We start from the raw sequence: 18,913 nt of genomic DNA, 5'->3' as shown, positions 1-18,913 counted from the left end.
GCATAAACATATAATCTTTCATATAACAAATACACACACACACACACACATATATATATATATATATATATATATATCATCATCTTCACACTTAGCACTATTGTCAATCCTTCTTATTATATGATCTTTTATTCACTAAATGTGCACATCATATATTACTTAGAGCAATTCACAAAGAATCAAACATATCATCATAAGATTTCTATAATTCATCTCTTATCACCTAATTATATATATCACATATATAAGGTGTTTGTTATTATCTCTGTCTTAACCCATGTATACATATGAAAACTAAATATATGTGAGTACATTGAGGTTGTGCATACATATGCTGTCACTACAGCTCGTATAAAGGTCCATTAAATGGCATATGAAATCTGTGTCACGAATGACCTATCCATATGTTCCGAAGAACATATGTAACTGTCCATATGTCCCGAAATACATAGGTAATCCTGTCCATATGTCCCGAAATACATAGGTAATCCTGTCCATATGTCCCAAAGGACATAGGTAAACTATCCATATGTCTCGAAAAACATAGGTAACCCTTGACTCTTGGCATGCCAACTATACCTCTAGCTCTCATGACATATAACATGGGCATTATTATTTATAATTTCACATATTAGCATGTACATATCACTGTTCATATGATTTCATATTCATATGTCACTTATCTTATAACATTTCTCATGTGTTCATATAACATGTATATCCTTTCCATCTCTTGTTCACATATGTTTCCCGTATATAATTTATATCACATATTCACATATACACGTAGATCACTTGCACTTAGAACATTTTCATATAAAATCACGTATCACGTGGCTTATAACTTGCTCTTATATTTCATAAACATATGCTCTTATAACTTCTTGTCGTATTACTCTCATAAAGTCTCATAACCTTTCTTGCATAATCATTTATACCATATAATCTAACTTATACTTGATTATCTTATGTTAACATATATTTATATAAAATGATTCTTTAACTTATAGCTTATGTCACGTGTTCATCTCATTTCTTATGTCCTTATCACGTAGCTTATTTCATATTCTTATATAATCATATAGATCATTTGTATTGTTCACATAACTTATTACACTAACATGTATTTATACAAATCATGTAACTTACATAATAACATGTCAACACATATACTCATGCACACATATAAATCATAACAAACACATACTTCTATCTATGAATTCATGCATTTTACTATTGGAAATAGACTTATCACAAATCTTATTTCCCATTAAACATCATATATTAAATAATGTGCACTCACCTGGCTGCACTAGTCAATACCGAACCATTATATCTTTTCGATGACTATTACTTCTAACTTGTCTGGACTTTGCGATATCTACACAATCATGTACACATATTAACATTCTAAATACTATGATTCGATCCTTGATTTCTTAAACTATAAGAAAGAGTAAATCTCAACTTTCTCTTGCAATGGTATCAATACATCCCTTCACTGAGGTATCGGTACACTACCTAGGTGCCGATACCCAAATTACATTCGATAACTTTTCATTTCAAGGGGTATCGATATCATCCTTAAGGTATCGGTACCCTTTGAATTTCTTCATGAATTTTTACTCTTGAGGTATCGGTACCCCTTGCCCAGAATTTACTTTTAAGACCGAAAATCACTCCAAATCTACTTAAACACTTTATGTTTCATCCCCTATCATATTCTTAACTCACATACACATGTTTAAACTCATTAATACTCATTTATCACATCTTAAACCTCAAAATCCTATCCACCTCATGGAATTCAAGAATTAAACTCAATTTTCAACATGTTCTAAATTCAATTATATCACTTCATATCTCTTAATTCAACCATTGACAAGTCAAATTTAATTTCAAATTCCACTTATCAACTCTATTCCAAGTTTTCATTCAAAAACTCTAAATCTTTAATCTATCTTAACTTCTTAATCCTTTGACTTAAAGTTGACTTAAGCTTTTTTTTAAGCTTAAGTATTATCTAATGATCATAACCAACTCAAAAATTCAACAAGAAATTAACCATATAGAAATCTCACTTTTGCTTAATCCTTCACGTATGAAGAAGAAAGGAGAAGAAGAGAACTTTGGAAACTTTTTCCTTCCTTCCTTCCTTCCTTCCTCATCTCCCACGTTTTATATAACCTACCAAAGAAAGATAAAAATCTTTTTTGTCAAATGACTATTTTACTATTCTTTCTTTTAATCTTTGCTAAACCATCATTCACAAAATATTTCCAATTAAGTCTAAACTTTTAACTTATTTCAAAATCAAGCAAAAAGTTTTCAGAATTTGTATTTTAGTCACTAGCTCTGTTTTGGGATGTTACACTTCAAATGTCCATTTTCCCACCTTTGTTTTTTGGAGTTAATGTTTTTTTCTTCTTTCCAATGTAATATACAAAATTAAGGGATGGATGTGAATTCTGAATCCTGGGACGAAACAGCTTTGCAGTTAGGTCACATATTAGATGCCTTGCCAGACTATAACCCATATATTGGTTTCTTGTTTACAACCAGACCAACCACATTGGTCTACTGCATTTTTAAGTAATCTGAAAGGCACCAAAACCTAAAACCTCGGATCATTTTCCCTCTTTGTTTTCATCTTTGATATAGCCCTACTGTTGTAGTATTTTTTAAGTCCCTTGGATCCTAGGCGAGCGCAGAAGGGGAAGTACTCAATTTTGAACTTGTCCTTTCCCTGTAAAGAAAAAGTAAACATAAAATGTAGTCCATCGCTCCAAAAAACTAACTGGCAATTAATTAAGAGACTGTCCGGTTGCACGGAACACGAACCACATCCGAACGTTCAACAGGCAAAAGCTCACCCGTGAACCCTTTGCTCGGATTTTGCAAATACGGCCTACGTATACCCCACCGTAATCAATAAAGTAATATCATAGCTCTCCATGACTACCCCCACACTATTTAGCATTAGGAAGGAGGTTAATTAACTCAACCCACCCAATGCTCATCTGAAGAAACAACAATGATTCATGATTGTGACCTTAAATCAGGAGGATATGGACCAAAAGACATTTCCCAATCTTAGGAATATTATGCAAAATTAGAAAGAGTCATCCACAAGCAAAGCCAATCGTTGCTCGAAAATATTTATCCACTGCAACTTGCTCTTCTTGTCTTGGATTTTTGGGGCATATTACACTTCATAATCTTATATTATATGGAGTAATACAACTTTTCCCCCTTCATAACATGTTTTCTTCTTTCTCTATCATAAAACTAAACTTTAAAACGAAAAGAAAAACTGCTCTACCCCATAACCTAAACTGCACCTCCTCTTGCTCTTTTGGGTATAGGTTCAGATACTTGCTGCTGCTACCACCCACTATCAATCCACGGACAAGAACTGACGCGCCACCCCATGCTCCGCTGTCCTTCCCATTATATGGGGACAACGGCACACTTCTAAAGTGGAAGCTGAACTTAAACCCACAAACACCCACTTGAAAATGGCACTCCGCTCCTTCACCTTGACGGCGCATGAACCAAAACGAGCGTGGATGGCTTAGCTTTAACACGTTCCATCTATTAATGCAGAAGACGGAAAAATATCCAATGATCGATTTCGCCATGAAGTATTATATATTAAATATCCAAAAGAGACGGACAAATTAACGGCTGACCGGCGGAGTGATCACCGGGGACAAATAAACTTGACTTTGAATCACAGTAGCACCAATTTTGAACCCTGGAACCACCGTGAAACCGACTCTAACATCAGCATTTGCACCGTTGATTTCACCCGATAGGAGTGATTCATCACTCACGTTTTCCATGTAAACCTCAGAGAAGCCACAATATTTTTTCACCTGAAAGATGGAAACTTGTTGATGCATTGAGAATCCCAAGCAATGCAAGAGCCAAAAACGCCTAGACATCTCTGCGAAAGCCGTGAAAAAAGCTGTATCCGGGAACCCACCAGAGGTTACTAGCTTCCTTTGGTTCAAGTTCCCAAAAAATGAACACTCCATTTTGGCATGTACAAGGTTGAGGTACTTGGTTCTGATGAATCTAGCAACACAAGAGTTTGGGTTTTGAACTAAAAACGATTTTGGGTGAGCAGATTTCATGTTCTTGAATGCGTTGAAATACTGCTCGGGGTCGAGTCTTTTTGTGGGAGAATCTGTTGAGAGCCCAAAATCTTGGGAGTTGAAGCCTTCCAACATTGTTTTACACACGAAAGAATCAAATGCAAAGCACCTATGGCTTTCTTTTGCGAAAACAGCTACAGATTCAATGGTTTCTGCAGCTGCTCCGAGATCCCATTTTGCCGACTCCATTTCCTTGACCATCATCTTCACAAAACCCCGTGCAGATCTCAAAGAGAAGTGTAAAACTTGCACAAAATGACCCGGGTTCAACTTGGTAAACTGAATATCATCAAACATCGACAAAGGCGATTTGGCGTTTAATTTCGTTTCCAAGGACTTGTTAAAGGCAGTGCAATCTTGAAGCCGCTTGTGAAGCAAACAAATGTCGAAACTTTTCTCTTCAACATCGGATTGCAGCTTTTTGATGGTGATTTCGTAAGTCCTCATCAAGCTTTGTTGTTCTTGAATCTCAGCAAGCATCAAAGTAACTTGAGGTGAAAGATCAAGCTCTTTCTTCAAAAACTTGCCCTTTAGCTCCGAAAGAGCTCGGAGCTCTTCCACAACAGCTTGGTCAGAAGCTTGAATAGCCTCACTGTTGTAAGGGTGCTGAGCCATTTGCAGCTCAGCGTAAGCAACTTTGATGGAAGTAACACCGGCGAAAACCTTGGCGAGCAGCGCTTCCATGACTGCTTTTTGCTTAGCCTTGGAATAGTCCTCATTGCTTGAAGCTTGGTGTGGGAGTTTGTGCTGGGAAGCAGTGAGAACGCAGATCCCAACCCCATTGCTCGAAACAATTTTCTTAGCGCTTCTAAGATTGATGACTCTCTGGAAAGTTCTTGCTAGCCTGCTCTGGTTGTTGTTGTTTCTTAAAGCTAATTTGGGTTTGATTGTTTCCATTGTGGCGAGGCGAAATTAGAAGGAATTAGAGTTGACAGCACGAAAATGATAACAGAGATCTTTGGTTATTGTGACATAAAAAGAAAAGAAAATATGGGGAAAAAAGAAAGTTAATATGACATGTTTGAAAAGCAACAAATAAGACAGCTTTGAGTATCAAGCTGAAGCTAAAGACTGGTGGGGATTGAAAACAAGGACAGACGTGCGATTTAGAGCGCGGGAAAGAAGATGCAAAGGTCTTAGTTTTTTTCTTACTCCCATGGTTAAACCCTTAAAACGGAGGGATTACTAAAATTCATAGTTCATTACTAAAATTCATAGTTCATAACATAATCATTGAAAAAACACATTTTGGACTTTTTCATTTGAAGAAATGACAGCTTATGAAGCAATGGAATATCATTTTCCCTAATCTTGAACCTCAATACCCTGCAAAACAGTAACTAGTTTTAGTTTTGGGATATGAATATAATAGCAGTGACAGTGGAAGAGATGATGATTGCATGGGGGAGATGGAGCCCACGAGCTTTTAAGGCATTGGGCAGAAATGGAGGTGTTGTCTTGTTTGTTGAATGGTAGGGGAATCGAGGAATAATCTCGTTCTCGTGCATGTTCACTGCCTGCTGTCCCCATTACTCTTCACATTACTTTTTAATAATATCGACTAGAGATTCCCAGTTTATCATACATGAACGTCATTTTCCAGCGAAACAAACAGACAGTTTTACTCTTTTAAGGTTTCTGGATACCATCTGATAAATGCATGTGTTCCATGTCAAAACAAGAGACTTTTTATTTTCCTCATCTTATTTTTCTATGAATTGAAAGTCCTTTGTACTCGAAAAAAAAACTTAGAATTATTATAGAGATGTAAAGATTATACATTAACAAAGTCGCAGACAAATTTTCAATCTGAACCATTCACAAAACATAAGCATGTTTTAACGTGAAAGTCAAGAAACAATCAAATGGTATTGGGTTGTTTATAAACCGTAAAAGATACGAGACCGATTATTAGTTATTTGAGCTCGAATCAATTAACACTTAAATAGAATGGATTTAATATGAATTTTTGACAAGTCGAAACGATTTACTTGATATCTAATTCGAAAATCTTATGGGCAATTCAAAAAGTAATATATTATTTTTAAAAAAAATTAAATTAATTTTTTAATAAATATTAACATTTATATGTTATTTTAAAAAATACAACATATTGTTTTTATGTACTTAGGGTTCAAGTTCAAACTCGAATTTAACTTGAATCAAACCTGAGTTCGAATTTTAATAGAATTAAACATGAGAATATTTGGAATTCAAATTTTTATTTCAAGTTGAAGCTGAAGTTGTGAATTTTAAACCCACAAAATTTTGAGTAGTTATGTTGCACGACAACCTTAATATATGGTTAAGGAAATGTCTTCTTGGAAATATTAATATTTTTTTAACATTTCTAGTATTTACCGGAAATATTAATTTCGCTACCTAATTTATGGTAGAAAAAATAATATTTTAGATAGTGCACAGTGTTAACATTTCCGGTAAAAAATTAATATTTTAGGTAGCGATTTACCGAAAATGTTAAACATTTTAGGTAGCGATTTACCAAAAATGTTAAACATTTTAGGTAGAACCCAATATTAAGAAAAAATAATGTTTTAAGTAGTGCTTTACCGGAAATATTAAAAAAATATTAATATTTCCGATAATATATTTTCTTAACCGTATAATATTAAAGCTGCTATATCTTATACATCCCCAAACTTTTTATAAAGTCCAACTCAACTCAGTCGTTCAAGCTCTATTTGTGTATACATATTGCAAGATGCGGGTTTTACAAAAAAAATTATAATACGCCTAAAAAGTTGAGACATTGGGTGGGTTTTTGTTTTAATATAGTTCAAAGCTAAGGGATGAAAGGACACCATTATTGAAAGCTAAGTGACCCAGGATCCAAAGAGGCCTGTTTTAACACGATTTTTCAAAATTGAAACTCTTTTCATTTTGGACATAATAAATGCTACTGAGATCACAAAGGGTAGAGCAAGTCTTCACTGTATGGAACTCCAATAACTATCTTAATTTATTTTCTAAAAACATATTAAAACCCTTTTGAAATGAGGTCAGAGTTTAAGCACTTAACTAGTATTAATCGAAATGTTGAAGCACCAACCGATTGCTGGGTGAAATCTGAGAGGCAAGGCACAATAGTTACAGTTTTTTTTCTTCTCTAAAATGAATGGAGCTGGCATTTTCATGTGTAAGCAAAATGATGCCTTTGAGATCGAATAAGATAATCAAATTGCGATACAATTAATTAAATGTTTCTGATTTTGGATGGATTAATGTTGCTTGTTTGTTAGGCATGGAGTGGTTAATAATAATCATTAAATATTAGTATATGCATGCATGCAATGCAAGCACGCACGCTAATCGTTCAAATGTTAAACTCACCAATAATTCTCCTTCCCTGTATAATTAAGTTAGCAGTGGGGAATTATCAAAGCGATCACATTATATAAAGTGTGGTAGTTTGAGCAGCGCCTAAGATCCATCCCTCGATGTGACAATTCATTCAGCTCCTTGACGACTGAACGAGGGAGCGTTGTTTCTTTAATTGTTTTTCGACTATTGCTTGTACCGTCTGCTTTGGCAAGCATAAATGTCTTATAATAAAATATGGGGATCCAACGGAAATCATAAAAATATAGTGGTGAAAACTACTGTGAGAGGAGTCATTTGGCGGCAATTTATATCTCTTTAATGCCCTCAAGCGAAGCAGGAATGGACCGACAGATAAATCGAGATAATTATTCTTTTAAAAATTTAAAATTATTATATATATACATAATTTTATTTACTTTTAAAATTTTAAAATTTTGTTCATCTTAGTATAAAATTATGCAACCGTTTCTAAAATTCATGCTATTTATAATAGCTACATGTGATTTTATATGATGCTCAAATCAAAACCTAAATTCTCCAGGTTGTGAGTGACTGAGTGTATTTGGTAAGCATCTTTGGTAGCCACCTCTTTAACAGTTCAACTGATTTTCTTCAGTCCATGGGATGCAAGTGTCCTTTTTGGCTAGCCAGCACTAAAAATCAAGGGTAAACTATCCAAAATGAATCAGTAACCAAGCATGCCTTAACCAATAAGCTAATTATAACATTTAGGAATCGATTATAGTATTAAATATTATATTATAGTTAATGATAAAAAAATAAAAATGAATAAGTGGGAACTTACATCTAGGTCAATTGAGAATATGATAACACTTAAATCACTAAAATAAATCTAGTAGTTTATTTTTAATTAATTTAATATTTAATATTTTCAAAACTAAATTTATTGTTTTCATATTTATTTATATATGTGTGTGTGAAATTATTAAAAAATAATTTAATATTCAAATTATAATCATAAGAAAAAATATTTAATATTCAAATTATAAATTTATCTTTTGATTTTAAATTGTGCTCGTGAGTTTGTGTATGTTAAATAAAATTTAATTTTAAATATAATTATATATATATATACAATCATTAATAAATAAATATTTTAATTGATTTATAATTTGATTACTAACTGGTCTTGGGTTCAAATGCAATTAAGTTATTTTAGTTTAATTTTTTTGCCTAAACATGAACAAGTTATATAGCATATGTATTATCTTGATAACAAATGTGAGAAATGACTCAACGATTAATTCTAAAATATAAGGATTTAATCTATAAATTTAATACACGACTAGAATAAAAGATTTTAAAGTTAATGCTCAAATTAAGTCATTAGACAAATTAAAAATAGAATCATGATCAAATTACATTTAATGAAAATTCAAGGAAACAAATCATATATAAGTAGTGATTGAAATGGAAGAAAAAAAAGTAGGGTATCAATACCACGAATATGTAACTTTATAAGAACCCACATCCTAATTATACCAATTTTTTAACTGCCGCGCAAGAATATCTATATTGAATCAAAAGTTATAGGCCATCATTGCTTGGTCTAATTAGCAAGTCAGATTGTATGTGTGAAAAATATTGTGAAGTAATTATCTGAAATAATTCTAATTTAGTTATATATACATAAATTATTTGATACATAAATTATTTAAAATTTAGATTCTGTAATTTTAAAACTTAAAATCTTAATTTTAAGCCATAGAGTTTAAATTTAAACTCTAAACTTTAAATTATATTCTTTAAATTTAAAATTTAAATACCATTTAAATAAATAATATTCTAAAATCTAAAATTTGTGTATAATTTTCCCCCCAAATATACAGGGAGAAATGGAAGATAAAAAATTGGAGATTTTTTAAAAGGTAAAAAGTGGTTGGAGTTTGATGCGTTTCATATATCTGCAGTGGAATGAAAAGTAAATATTTGTATTATACCATATTTGTTCTAAGAATATTCACTTCACGTCTGGTTAATGTCCCGAATGTCTATGCTTTTGCAAAGACAAGGAGCAACATAATCTGGTCCAAATCAGGCCAAATTCTCTTTAATTCTTTTTCTTTTTGGATTAATCCGCTTTAACAAAGTAACAATATATAACAATGTTATAAGCAAAAGGCTAAAGCATCCTTGATGAACAAGGTTATCATCAACCTTTGGATTTTATTTATTTAGTGTAATGATTTGCTCGAAATCAAAAGAAAAATAGAAGGGACCCGACACGCAAGCATTCTTTGCTACATCATGGGCAAGTTCTGTTCGGCAATCTGATTCAGTAATGATACAAGAGACCTGGGAAAAATTGAATGAAGCTGAAATGCACGTCATTTTTTAAAAAGATAAAATTGAAAACACATTTCACAGCGTAAAATCAAAATAATGAGAGATTATTTAACTTAAAACTTGCTTAGACTACCAAACCTTAGTAAACTTTAGAAGGGCGGGGGCCAGATAGCATCTTGAGAATTCAAGGTTACGCATGCCCCCATTTAAGTGAATCATTAGATAGAAAGGGGAAAAAACAATCTTTGACCTCAATTTTTTATCCATGGGGACCTACTTGTATTTTTTGGATTCTATCCACTGGCTCTCTCCTTCTCAAAGGTTCAGAGTACTGGTATATGATTGTCACCTCAAGCAATACTCCAGTACCCTATGATTGTCACCGCAAGCAAAATTCCAGTACCCGAACTGATTGCTCCCATGAAGTCTGTTGGGACAGTTAATGCACCAATGCACATTCCGCCAAATGCAGCTGCAGTTGGTATGTAACGGTTCAGCTCCTTTTGCAGATTTGAATCTCTATGTCCAGGCATGTTAGGCTATAGCTTGCTGTGAACATGGATGTATTATAGCATGGCTTGTAGCAGTCAGTTAGTTTAGGCGCCAAAAGTTGTTAAGCTGTTAGAGTGGTTGTTAGCTTGACACTAGCTATAAAGTTAGTATGCGTGTAAATGTAAAACACGTGAATTCAATATACAGTTCATAGTATACAGTTTTCAATATGGCATCTTTCGCCGATTGGTCTTGGGTTCTTTGACTAACAACTCTTGCTGCGCGATTCTTGCTTGATATCTCATGGAATCGTCCACAAATACAAGTTTCTCTCTCAAGAAAATCAGTGTTGTTCTTGATGAGATGAACTACCTTCTGTGGAAGCAACAAATTATGCTCACGATAAGGAGTCACCGTCTTGAACGCCTATTGACTGGAGCTCTGCAATCACCACCGGAGATGATTCTTGATGATAATGGTGTGATTCGTGTCAATGATTCGTTTGAGGACTTTGTTGCACAGGATAGTGCGCTTGCTTCGTGGCTTCTGTCAACCATTAGCCCTTATCTTTTTCCTCATTTTGTTGGTGTTGAATCAGCAGCTACAGTATGGAGTGTTGTGCAACAACTCTTTGCGAGCAGATCCACGACGACTGCTATGAGTTTGCACTGCAAGTTGCAGTCGCTTAGGAAGGGCATTGATAGTATGCGAGTGTATCTCACTCGTGTAAAAGAAGTATGTGACGCACTTGCCTCATGTGGTAGTGCAGTATCGCATGTTGGACATGTTGCCAGCATCTTGAAAGGACTGCCCAGGGAGTATCAACCGTTTATGGCGGTTATCACTACGATTAAGGAAACATTGTCTTGGACAACCTTTACACCGTTCTTCTATATGCTGAAGCACAGTTGGCCAGGTTCAATGAGCAGTTTGATTACGTTCCTATGGCAGCCAATGTTGCTGAGAGAGTAGAGGGTCATGATTTCTCTGCTAATGGACGGCGTGATTTTAAATCTTCACGCTCATCGTTTACAAACAGGACAGACGGCCCAGGTCGAGGGCGAACTAAGATTCATTGTCAGCTCTGTGGCAAACTCGGTCACTTGGTTGATCGATGCTGGCATCGTTATGATGAAGAATTTATGTGTGTTACATCTAAGTCTCAAGCTCATAAAGGACAGTCTGCCAATGCTCACTATTCTGCTACTGAAACTTCAAACCTGGGATGTGAATGTTGTAAAGGCCATTCTCAGAAAGCAGGTAATTTGCAAGCTAGTACGGTCTCTAGATCTAGTGATCATTGGGTGGTGGATTCTGGAGCTACGCATCATATCACACCAGATGCTGCGAATGTTTCAAACCCTATTGAGTTTAGAGGTCCAAGTAAACTTATTGTTGGCAATGGAGTTTATGTTGATATTCATAACGTTGGTACTGCAATTGTTTCTTCTGTTTCTTCAAGAACTCTAATCTTGACTGAATTATTACATGTGCCTCACATAACCAAGAACTTACTTTCGGTCTCTAAGCTTGCTAAGGATAATAAGGTTTACTATGAATTTCATGCTGAGAAGTGCTTTGTTCGTGATGAATTCTCTAAGGCGATTCTTCTACAAGGTGAAGAGAAAGGAGGACTTTATACGTTTTCACTTAGTGATCTTAGTTCAGAAGGTTGTGGTGCTGCAGTTCATCTTACAACTGCAGATGTGTCTCAGTCTGAGCTATGACATCGACATTTAGGACATCCAACTAGTTTTGCTTTAAGTAAAACTGCTAAAGAACTTGATGTAAAACTTGATATTAAGGTTAATAAAACTTGATATTGAGGTTAATAAAACGTGTGTGGCTTGCTTTATGGGCAAAAGTCATAAGCTACATTTTTCTTCATCCAACACTCAATACACTGCACCTTTTGAACTAGTATTTTCATATTTGTTGGGACCCCCTCACATTGCCTCCAACGGTTTTCACTATTATGTAACTTTTGTGGATGCTTTTTCCCGATTTACTTGGCTTTATCTACTGAAAGAAAAAGCGCAAGCTGTTGATGCGTTTCACCTGTTCCACAAACTGATAGTAAACCAATTTGGCAATTCAATCAAAGATTTTCAATCAGATTGGGGTGGATAGTACAGTGTGTTTTTTTGCATTGCTTGCCAAGTCGGGGATAATACACCGGCTGACTTGTCCTCACACGTCTGAGCAGAACGGTGTCATTGAGCGTAAGCATCGCCATATTGTTGAGTTAGGACTCGTTCTCCTGGCCCAAGCACCCATGCCCATACAGTACTGGTTATATGTAATTGTGATTGTTGTTCAGCTGATCAACCGTCTTCCTACAGTTGTAATTGGAGGAATGACTCCATATGAGAAACTGTTCCAGAAGAAACCTGAGTATGCCTCACTGAAGGTCTTTGGATGCCTGTGTTTCCCGCACCTAAGACCCTTTCAGAATCACAAATTGTGTTTTCTATCTCAGTCTTGTACATACCTTCGATTTAGTCCTCAGCACAAGGGCTATCAGTGTCTGGCAAGTAATGGTAGAGTTATATCTCTAGACATGTGTTTAATGAAAAAGTTTTTCCATTTGCAGATAAAGCTACTGCTTGTCGCCCACATCGTGCACAAGTTGCTCGTTCACGTGATATCCCAGTTGTTGCAGATGTGAGAAAGTGGATTAGTGGTGCTGCTCCAACCGTTATCCAAGCTTGTGATAATGAGCATGGGGCCGAACCAGCTCATAATAATATGCATCTGGAAGCTACTTCAACGCATGCGAAAGGTCAAAGCAATAATAATGTTGGGGCAGGTGCAAATAATCAAATATATAAAAGTGATGGGACCATACCTCTTGGCGTGATGCCCACCAGCATGAACCGAACTTTGGATGCTTTAATGGGGAATCAAAGTAGTGATAGTGCGCATAATCCAAGTCAAAGCAATAATTTACTTGGGGCCACTTCAACAGATGGCGTGATGGCCACCATTGAGGACTGAACGTTGGATGCTAATTCCATGGCTGGGGCCACACGTCTTGGAGTGCTGTCCACTCCACATAGCACTTCAACGGGCGGTGCGAACATTGTTGGGGCCACACCGCGTGGCATGCTGGACGGTAATAGGGCAGAACCGCTTGGCGTCATGATCAACCATCATATGGGTGCTACTACTTCAACGGGTGTTATTTGCCAAAGTAATAATATTCTTGGTGGGGCCACTCGTGATAATGAGCATGGAGCCACACTGCTTGGAGTTATGTTCACATTGCACTCTAATTCAATGGGTGACAATGATGCTGGGGCTGCACCGCTTGGTGTAGTGTCCGCCCGTTCATTGGAGAATAATAGTAATTATAATATTGTTGGGGCCACATATCCTGGTGCGAATAATTTGAATAATGCGAGTATCAATCCTGTGATTGAAGAATTGGACTTGGCCAATAATGTACCGTGTATATCAACTACTCTATCAACTAGGGAGAATCATCACCCAATGATGACACACAACAAATGTGGAGTTTTTAAACCCAAAGCATACTCCACTCATTTCGACAATGACACACCTTCCACAATTCAAGAGGTGTAGCAGTCGACTAATTGAAAGGAGGCAGTTCAAGCTGAGGTAGATGCTCTTCAAAGAAACAACACGTGGAGGTTGGTGAAATTACCAGAAGGAAGTACTCAAATTGGGTGTAAGTGGTTGTTTAAACTGAAACGAAATCCAGATGGCTCCATACATCGCTATAAGGCGCGACTGGTTGCAAAAGGCTACTCGCAAGTTCCAGGGTATGACTTCCTTGATACGTTCAGCCTAGTTGTTAAATTCTCTTCTCTTAATGTTGTTTTGACACTAGCGGTATCAAATGACTGGGAATTGAGGCACATTGATATTAATAATGTGTTTCTCAATGGAGACCTCACTGAAGACGTGTTCATGCAACAACCGCCAGGGTTTGTGCAACTTGCTGAAGATGGATCTGTTCTTGTCTGCAAGCTTCAGAAGGCATTATATGGACTGCGTCAGGCACCTAGAAACTGCCATGCTAAGCTCAGGGATAACCTTGTGCAGATTGGATTTACAGCATCTCGAGCAGATTCATCGTTGTTTGTCTGTAAACGAGGTGCTGGTGACATATATGTATTGGTCTATGTTTATGACATAGTCATCACTGGACACTCGTCTTGTGAGATTCAAGAAATAGTAAGGCTGCTTAGTGAAATGTTTTCTCTCAAGGACCTTGGTGCACTTCGTTTTTTCTTGGGGATTGTAGTGCATCGCTCTCGTGGTTCTCTGTTTCTAAATCAGAAAAAGTTTGTGTTGGAGCTGCTTGAGAAAACTAGTATGACAGGTGCAGCTGCATGTTCCACACCGATGATACTGGCATCAAAATTGTCAAAAGATGCCTACACCACGAGAAACACATTGGCTTGCAGTCAAGCATATACTTCGATACTTAGTTGGAACTGTGAATTATGGATTAATGTTCCGAGCAAATGAGCGGAATTATCTGTGTCAGCTTTTGCAGATGCAGATTGGGGAGCAAACATAGATGATCGACGGTCAATCTCTGGTTATGGTGTGTTCGTTGGAAAATGCTTGTTGCATGGAGTTCAAAGAAACAGAAAACTGTGTCTCAGTCCACGATGGAGGCAGAATACAAGTGTCTTGTTGATGCAGTTGCTTAAGTTACATGGATAAGCTTTTTGCTTGCAGACCTAGTGATTAAAAAACGGAGGGAGCCAGTGGTTTGGTGTGACAACACAGGGGCAGTGGCTATGAGTGCTAATCCTGTATACCATGCACAGTCAAAGCATATAGATCTTGACATTCACTTTGTTCGAGAGAAAGTTGCTGCAAGTCTGTTGAAAGTTAACTACATACCAACTGCACATCAAATAGCAGATGGTTTTACAAAACCTCTCTCAAAATCTGCATTTGAGGAGTTTCGTCACAGTATATGTGTGATGCCAGGGGTATAGAGTTGCTTAAAGAAAAAATGAAAAGAGTAGGGAGAAAGTTAAGCTATAGCTTGCTGTGAACATGCATGTATTATAGCATGGCTAGTAGTAGTCAGTTAGTTTAGGCGCCAAAAGTTGTTAAGCTGTTAGAGTGGTTGTTAGCTTGACACTAGCTATAAAGCTAGTATGTGTGTAAATGTAAAACACGTGAATTCAATATACAATTCATAGTATACAGTTTTCAATAAGGCATCACCATTTGTTGTTCCTGCAATGAAAACTTCATTACATAAAACATGGGGGAGTCAAAAATAAACCCAGTGTAGCTTTTGTGTCTAGGATCCCTTCCAAAGACTATTCGTTAACTTCAAGATATCAAAGCTCTAGAAATTCTTTTTATAAAATGAGAAGGAAACAAAACAAATAAACATTGACATCATTTAATCACATATTAGGCAAGAGAAATCAAAATCAACTAAGTTTTCTAATACATCTATGAGGAAAACAAGCAAGATTAAGCTAAATCTGCAATTGAATGTCTCCGGATGGAATAATGAAAATGAAGCTTATGATGACACCATAACAGAAAAAACCAACAAACAAAAAGATGGATTAGAAAACAAAAGTCATATGACTTAAAACGTTTACCTTGAGCAGTTTAGCCACGTCTCTGGCAGAAGAACCAAAAACTTCAATCCATGTTTTCGAAAACGAGGCACATGCTGAAAGCATGAACACAAGAAAAAATAGAGCATGGAAGGAATTCGCTGCCATGTCCGCAAAGCTGCAAGAATAATCAGAAAAACCAGGGATCAGCCTGTTTGAAGAAATAATGTTTGAAAAGAAATAGACGAGAAATAACATCTAAGTTCTAACCTTGCAGGTAGGGGTGTAAACGAGCTGAGTTGAGCTCGAGTATTGTTGAGCTAGACTCGAAAACTCTGAAATGGAGCTCGACTCGACTCGAAAACTCGCAAGCTTAAAATTTTCAAGCTCGACTTGAACTTGAAATCCTAAACTGAAGCTCGTGAGTAGCTCGAAAAGGCTCACAATGAAAAAAAATTCTTAAACTTAACTCGATTGAAACCTCAAACTCGAACCTAAACCTTAAATACATGAAAATATTACTGTATTTTAAAAAAATCAATACATAAATATTAATATTATTAATAATTTATTTTAAAAAAATAAAATAAAATCTTAATATATTATATTTTCGAGCTGCTCACGAGCTTTTCGAGTCGAATATCAAGTAGCTCGTTTCGGCTTGTTAAGAACTCGAGTCGAGTCCATTCTATCCGAGTATTTATCGAGCCTTGATCGAGTTGATCTTGAGTAGCTCGTGATCTGTCTCGTCTCATTTACAATTTTACTTGCAGGTGCAATAATGTAGTATGCTAGATCGCAAACAGAAATGAATTGTCCACCTGAATATTCAGATTCCTTCCACTTGCCCAACAAGTTCACAAAGAAGTTACCACTGCACTTCCTGTACTGCAACTGCAGAAAATAAGTGCAGTTACAAGAGTTCAATTTTAACGGTAAAATGAAGCCTTTTCATATTAACCATGTATACCTGGGAGATGAAATAAAGATTTGAAACAAGTGCAGACTGCAGGATGTTGGGCATGTTTGAGGTGTAAAATAGCTTAATGGGATATGACACTTGTTGTCCACGAGCATTCTTTGATCTCACAGGCAAAACAACATGGAAACCTTGGAAGTAGATGACAATGAGGGATCAATACTGTTGCAAGCAAAATTGTAACATTTGGAAGATTCTGCCGATAGAAAGCCTCACGAAGTGCTCAAACTTTGTCTGTCCTGGTTATCAGTAAGTGGAATATAGCAATGACAACACCTTCAAATTCAGCCGCCCCGACCACTGTTGATAGTTGTAGGGCTGAAGGCTTTCCAGATTATGTTTTCACTGTACAATTAAAATAGAATTTGGATGACAACATGCTGGAATACACTGAGAGAGTAAAAAGGGAAAACAATGCAATAACATACCCTATATTGGTGGCTATGAAAAGGGAGATCCCAGAGCCCAAACCAAATCCCTTCTGGAGAAGTTCATCCAGGCAGATCACGATGGTTCCAGCAAAGCAAAGATGAATAATAATAAGAATAGCATTCCCAACACCAAGCTGACCAACACTGCCATACATGCCGGACAGTACATATGCCACCACCTCACCGACAGCAATCAGGATGCCCAACAACCTTTTCAGCCCCATTTCTGAAAAAACACACACGTAGAAGCACAAAATATTAATATGCAAGTCGAAACCATAAAAGAAAGATCATAAAACTACAGTTTGAGCTATCACAAGCAGTTGCTTGATTTGCACTGAAAAAGACCAATAACATAAAAGTTGTTGGATGTTACAAATGAAAAAATAGAAGCTTATCTATTGGAAGGGGAAAAAAGAAGAAAAAAACACAACCTTTTCATTGGGGATAAAAGAAAAATCCATCAAACAGTTGATAACAATTTATAGAAAAATGTGAAAAACACTCGCAGGAGTGCTCGATTCTCATGAACACTGTTGTCCACCTCAATAATTTTTGAACCAGCCAGGAGTTGCATCACCAATCCAGATGTGACAATGGGGGTAGTTCCATAACAGTTCCACAGTTAGATGCAAAGGATAACACGCATCCAATAGAAAGGATCGGCACTCGTCGTGGAGTGTATTCCATAAAGTGGAAGCTGGCTGCACACTAAAATGATGAAAAGGGAGATGACAGTGTAGATGACCTTCTCTCTGAAAGGAATTTTCCTATCAGAGCTCTGAACCTCTGGCAGAAATGAAAGGAATGGTCTAACAAGATGCAGCACTCTGAACCCTCCTCCCATATTCACTATTGACAGCTGAATTACACCATCAATTCAGCAATAGCATTTTAGTTAACGAACTTGCAACAGATGTAATGAATTTAAGAATAATAAAAGACAAAAGGAAGAGCAGATAATAATGAGGCCAGGCGTCTCACTTGCTTAATAAAGAGTTGAAACATGTCTCAAAGCTTCAGCAAATAATTAGAATACAAATATATGTGGCTCCTTGCATAAATAGTATTCGACTTGATGATATCAATCTCTAAATCATTCATCCAATGCTTACAGCTATAATAATTATTACTTAGAAAGGTACAAGTACTGAAAAACCGTTTTCTGTAGGCAATCGTGTTTCTATAAGCAAATAAAGGAGATACGTGTAAGGGATGCATGCCTTGGGAAATGAAATAAAATTAAAATTTTAAAGCCAACGTAGCTATAAAGAACAAATTGACATTCTCATTACATTATAACAAGTATTAACTGAAACTATTAATTTGACAGGCATACCTATTAATCCAATTTACCAATCAGAGACTAAAGTCAACAAGAATAAATAAAGTAAATGCGGATTACGTCAATTAGGCGATGCAAGGTAATGATTTTTTTTAAATGATTGGTTTACAACAGCTAAAGTAAAATGGAAAACCAAACTAAACTCACGCCTAAAGGGATATCAATTAAAATACCAGCAGATCTTCAACTCCAACAAGTAAATCTGGTAAATCAAAATCTCATAAAATGACATTCTATAATATTTACACATGCAAATCTAGATCCCCAATCATCTCGGCAGATCATTTTCAAGG

General features: G+C 36.1%; 1 protein-coding gene and 1 pseudogene across 1 annotated transcript; both read right to left on the bottom strand.

Moving 5' to 3' along the window:
* Positions 1-3,264: 3,264 nt before the first annotated feature.
* On the bottom strand, positions 3,265-5,232 carry LOC120148913 (protein GRAVITROPIC IN THE LIGHT 1-like). The gene is made up of 2 exons (XM_039161876.1): positions 3,651-5,232; positions 3,265-3,615 (listed from the first exon to the last, which is right to left on the bottom strand). The coding sequence occupies exon 1, from the start codon at positions 5,055-5,057 to the stop codon at positions 3,681-3,683; it is 1,377 nt and encodes a 458-aa protein (XP_039017807.1). The 5' UTR covers positions 5,058-5,232; the 3' UTR covers positions 3,265-3,615; positions 3,651-3,680.
* Positions 5,233-9,705: 4,473 nt separating this feature from the next.
* Positions 9,706-17,666, bottom strand: LOC120148914 (annotated as a pseudogene).
* Positions 17,667-18,913: the final 1,247 nt, after the last annotated feature.

Source organism: Hibiscus syriacus, unplaced genomic scaffold, assembly GCF_006381635.1.
Source record: "Hibiscus syriacus cultivar Baekdansim isolate YM2019G1 unplaced genomic scaffold, ASM638163v2 tig00110988_pilon, whole genome shotgun sequence".
In the NCBI taxonomy this organism is placed as follows: Eukaryota; Viridiplantae; Streptophyta; class Magnoliopsida; order Malvales; family Malvaceae; genus Hibiscus; species Hibiscus syriacus.
The sequence above is the reverse complement of the archived record's forward strand: the minus strand, read 5'-3'. Positions and strand labels throughout refer to the sequence as shown.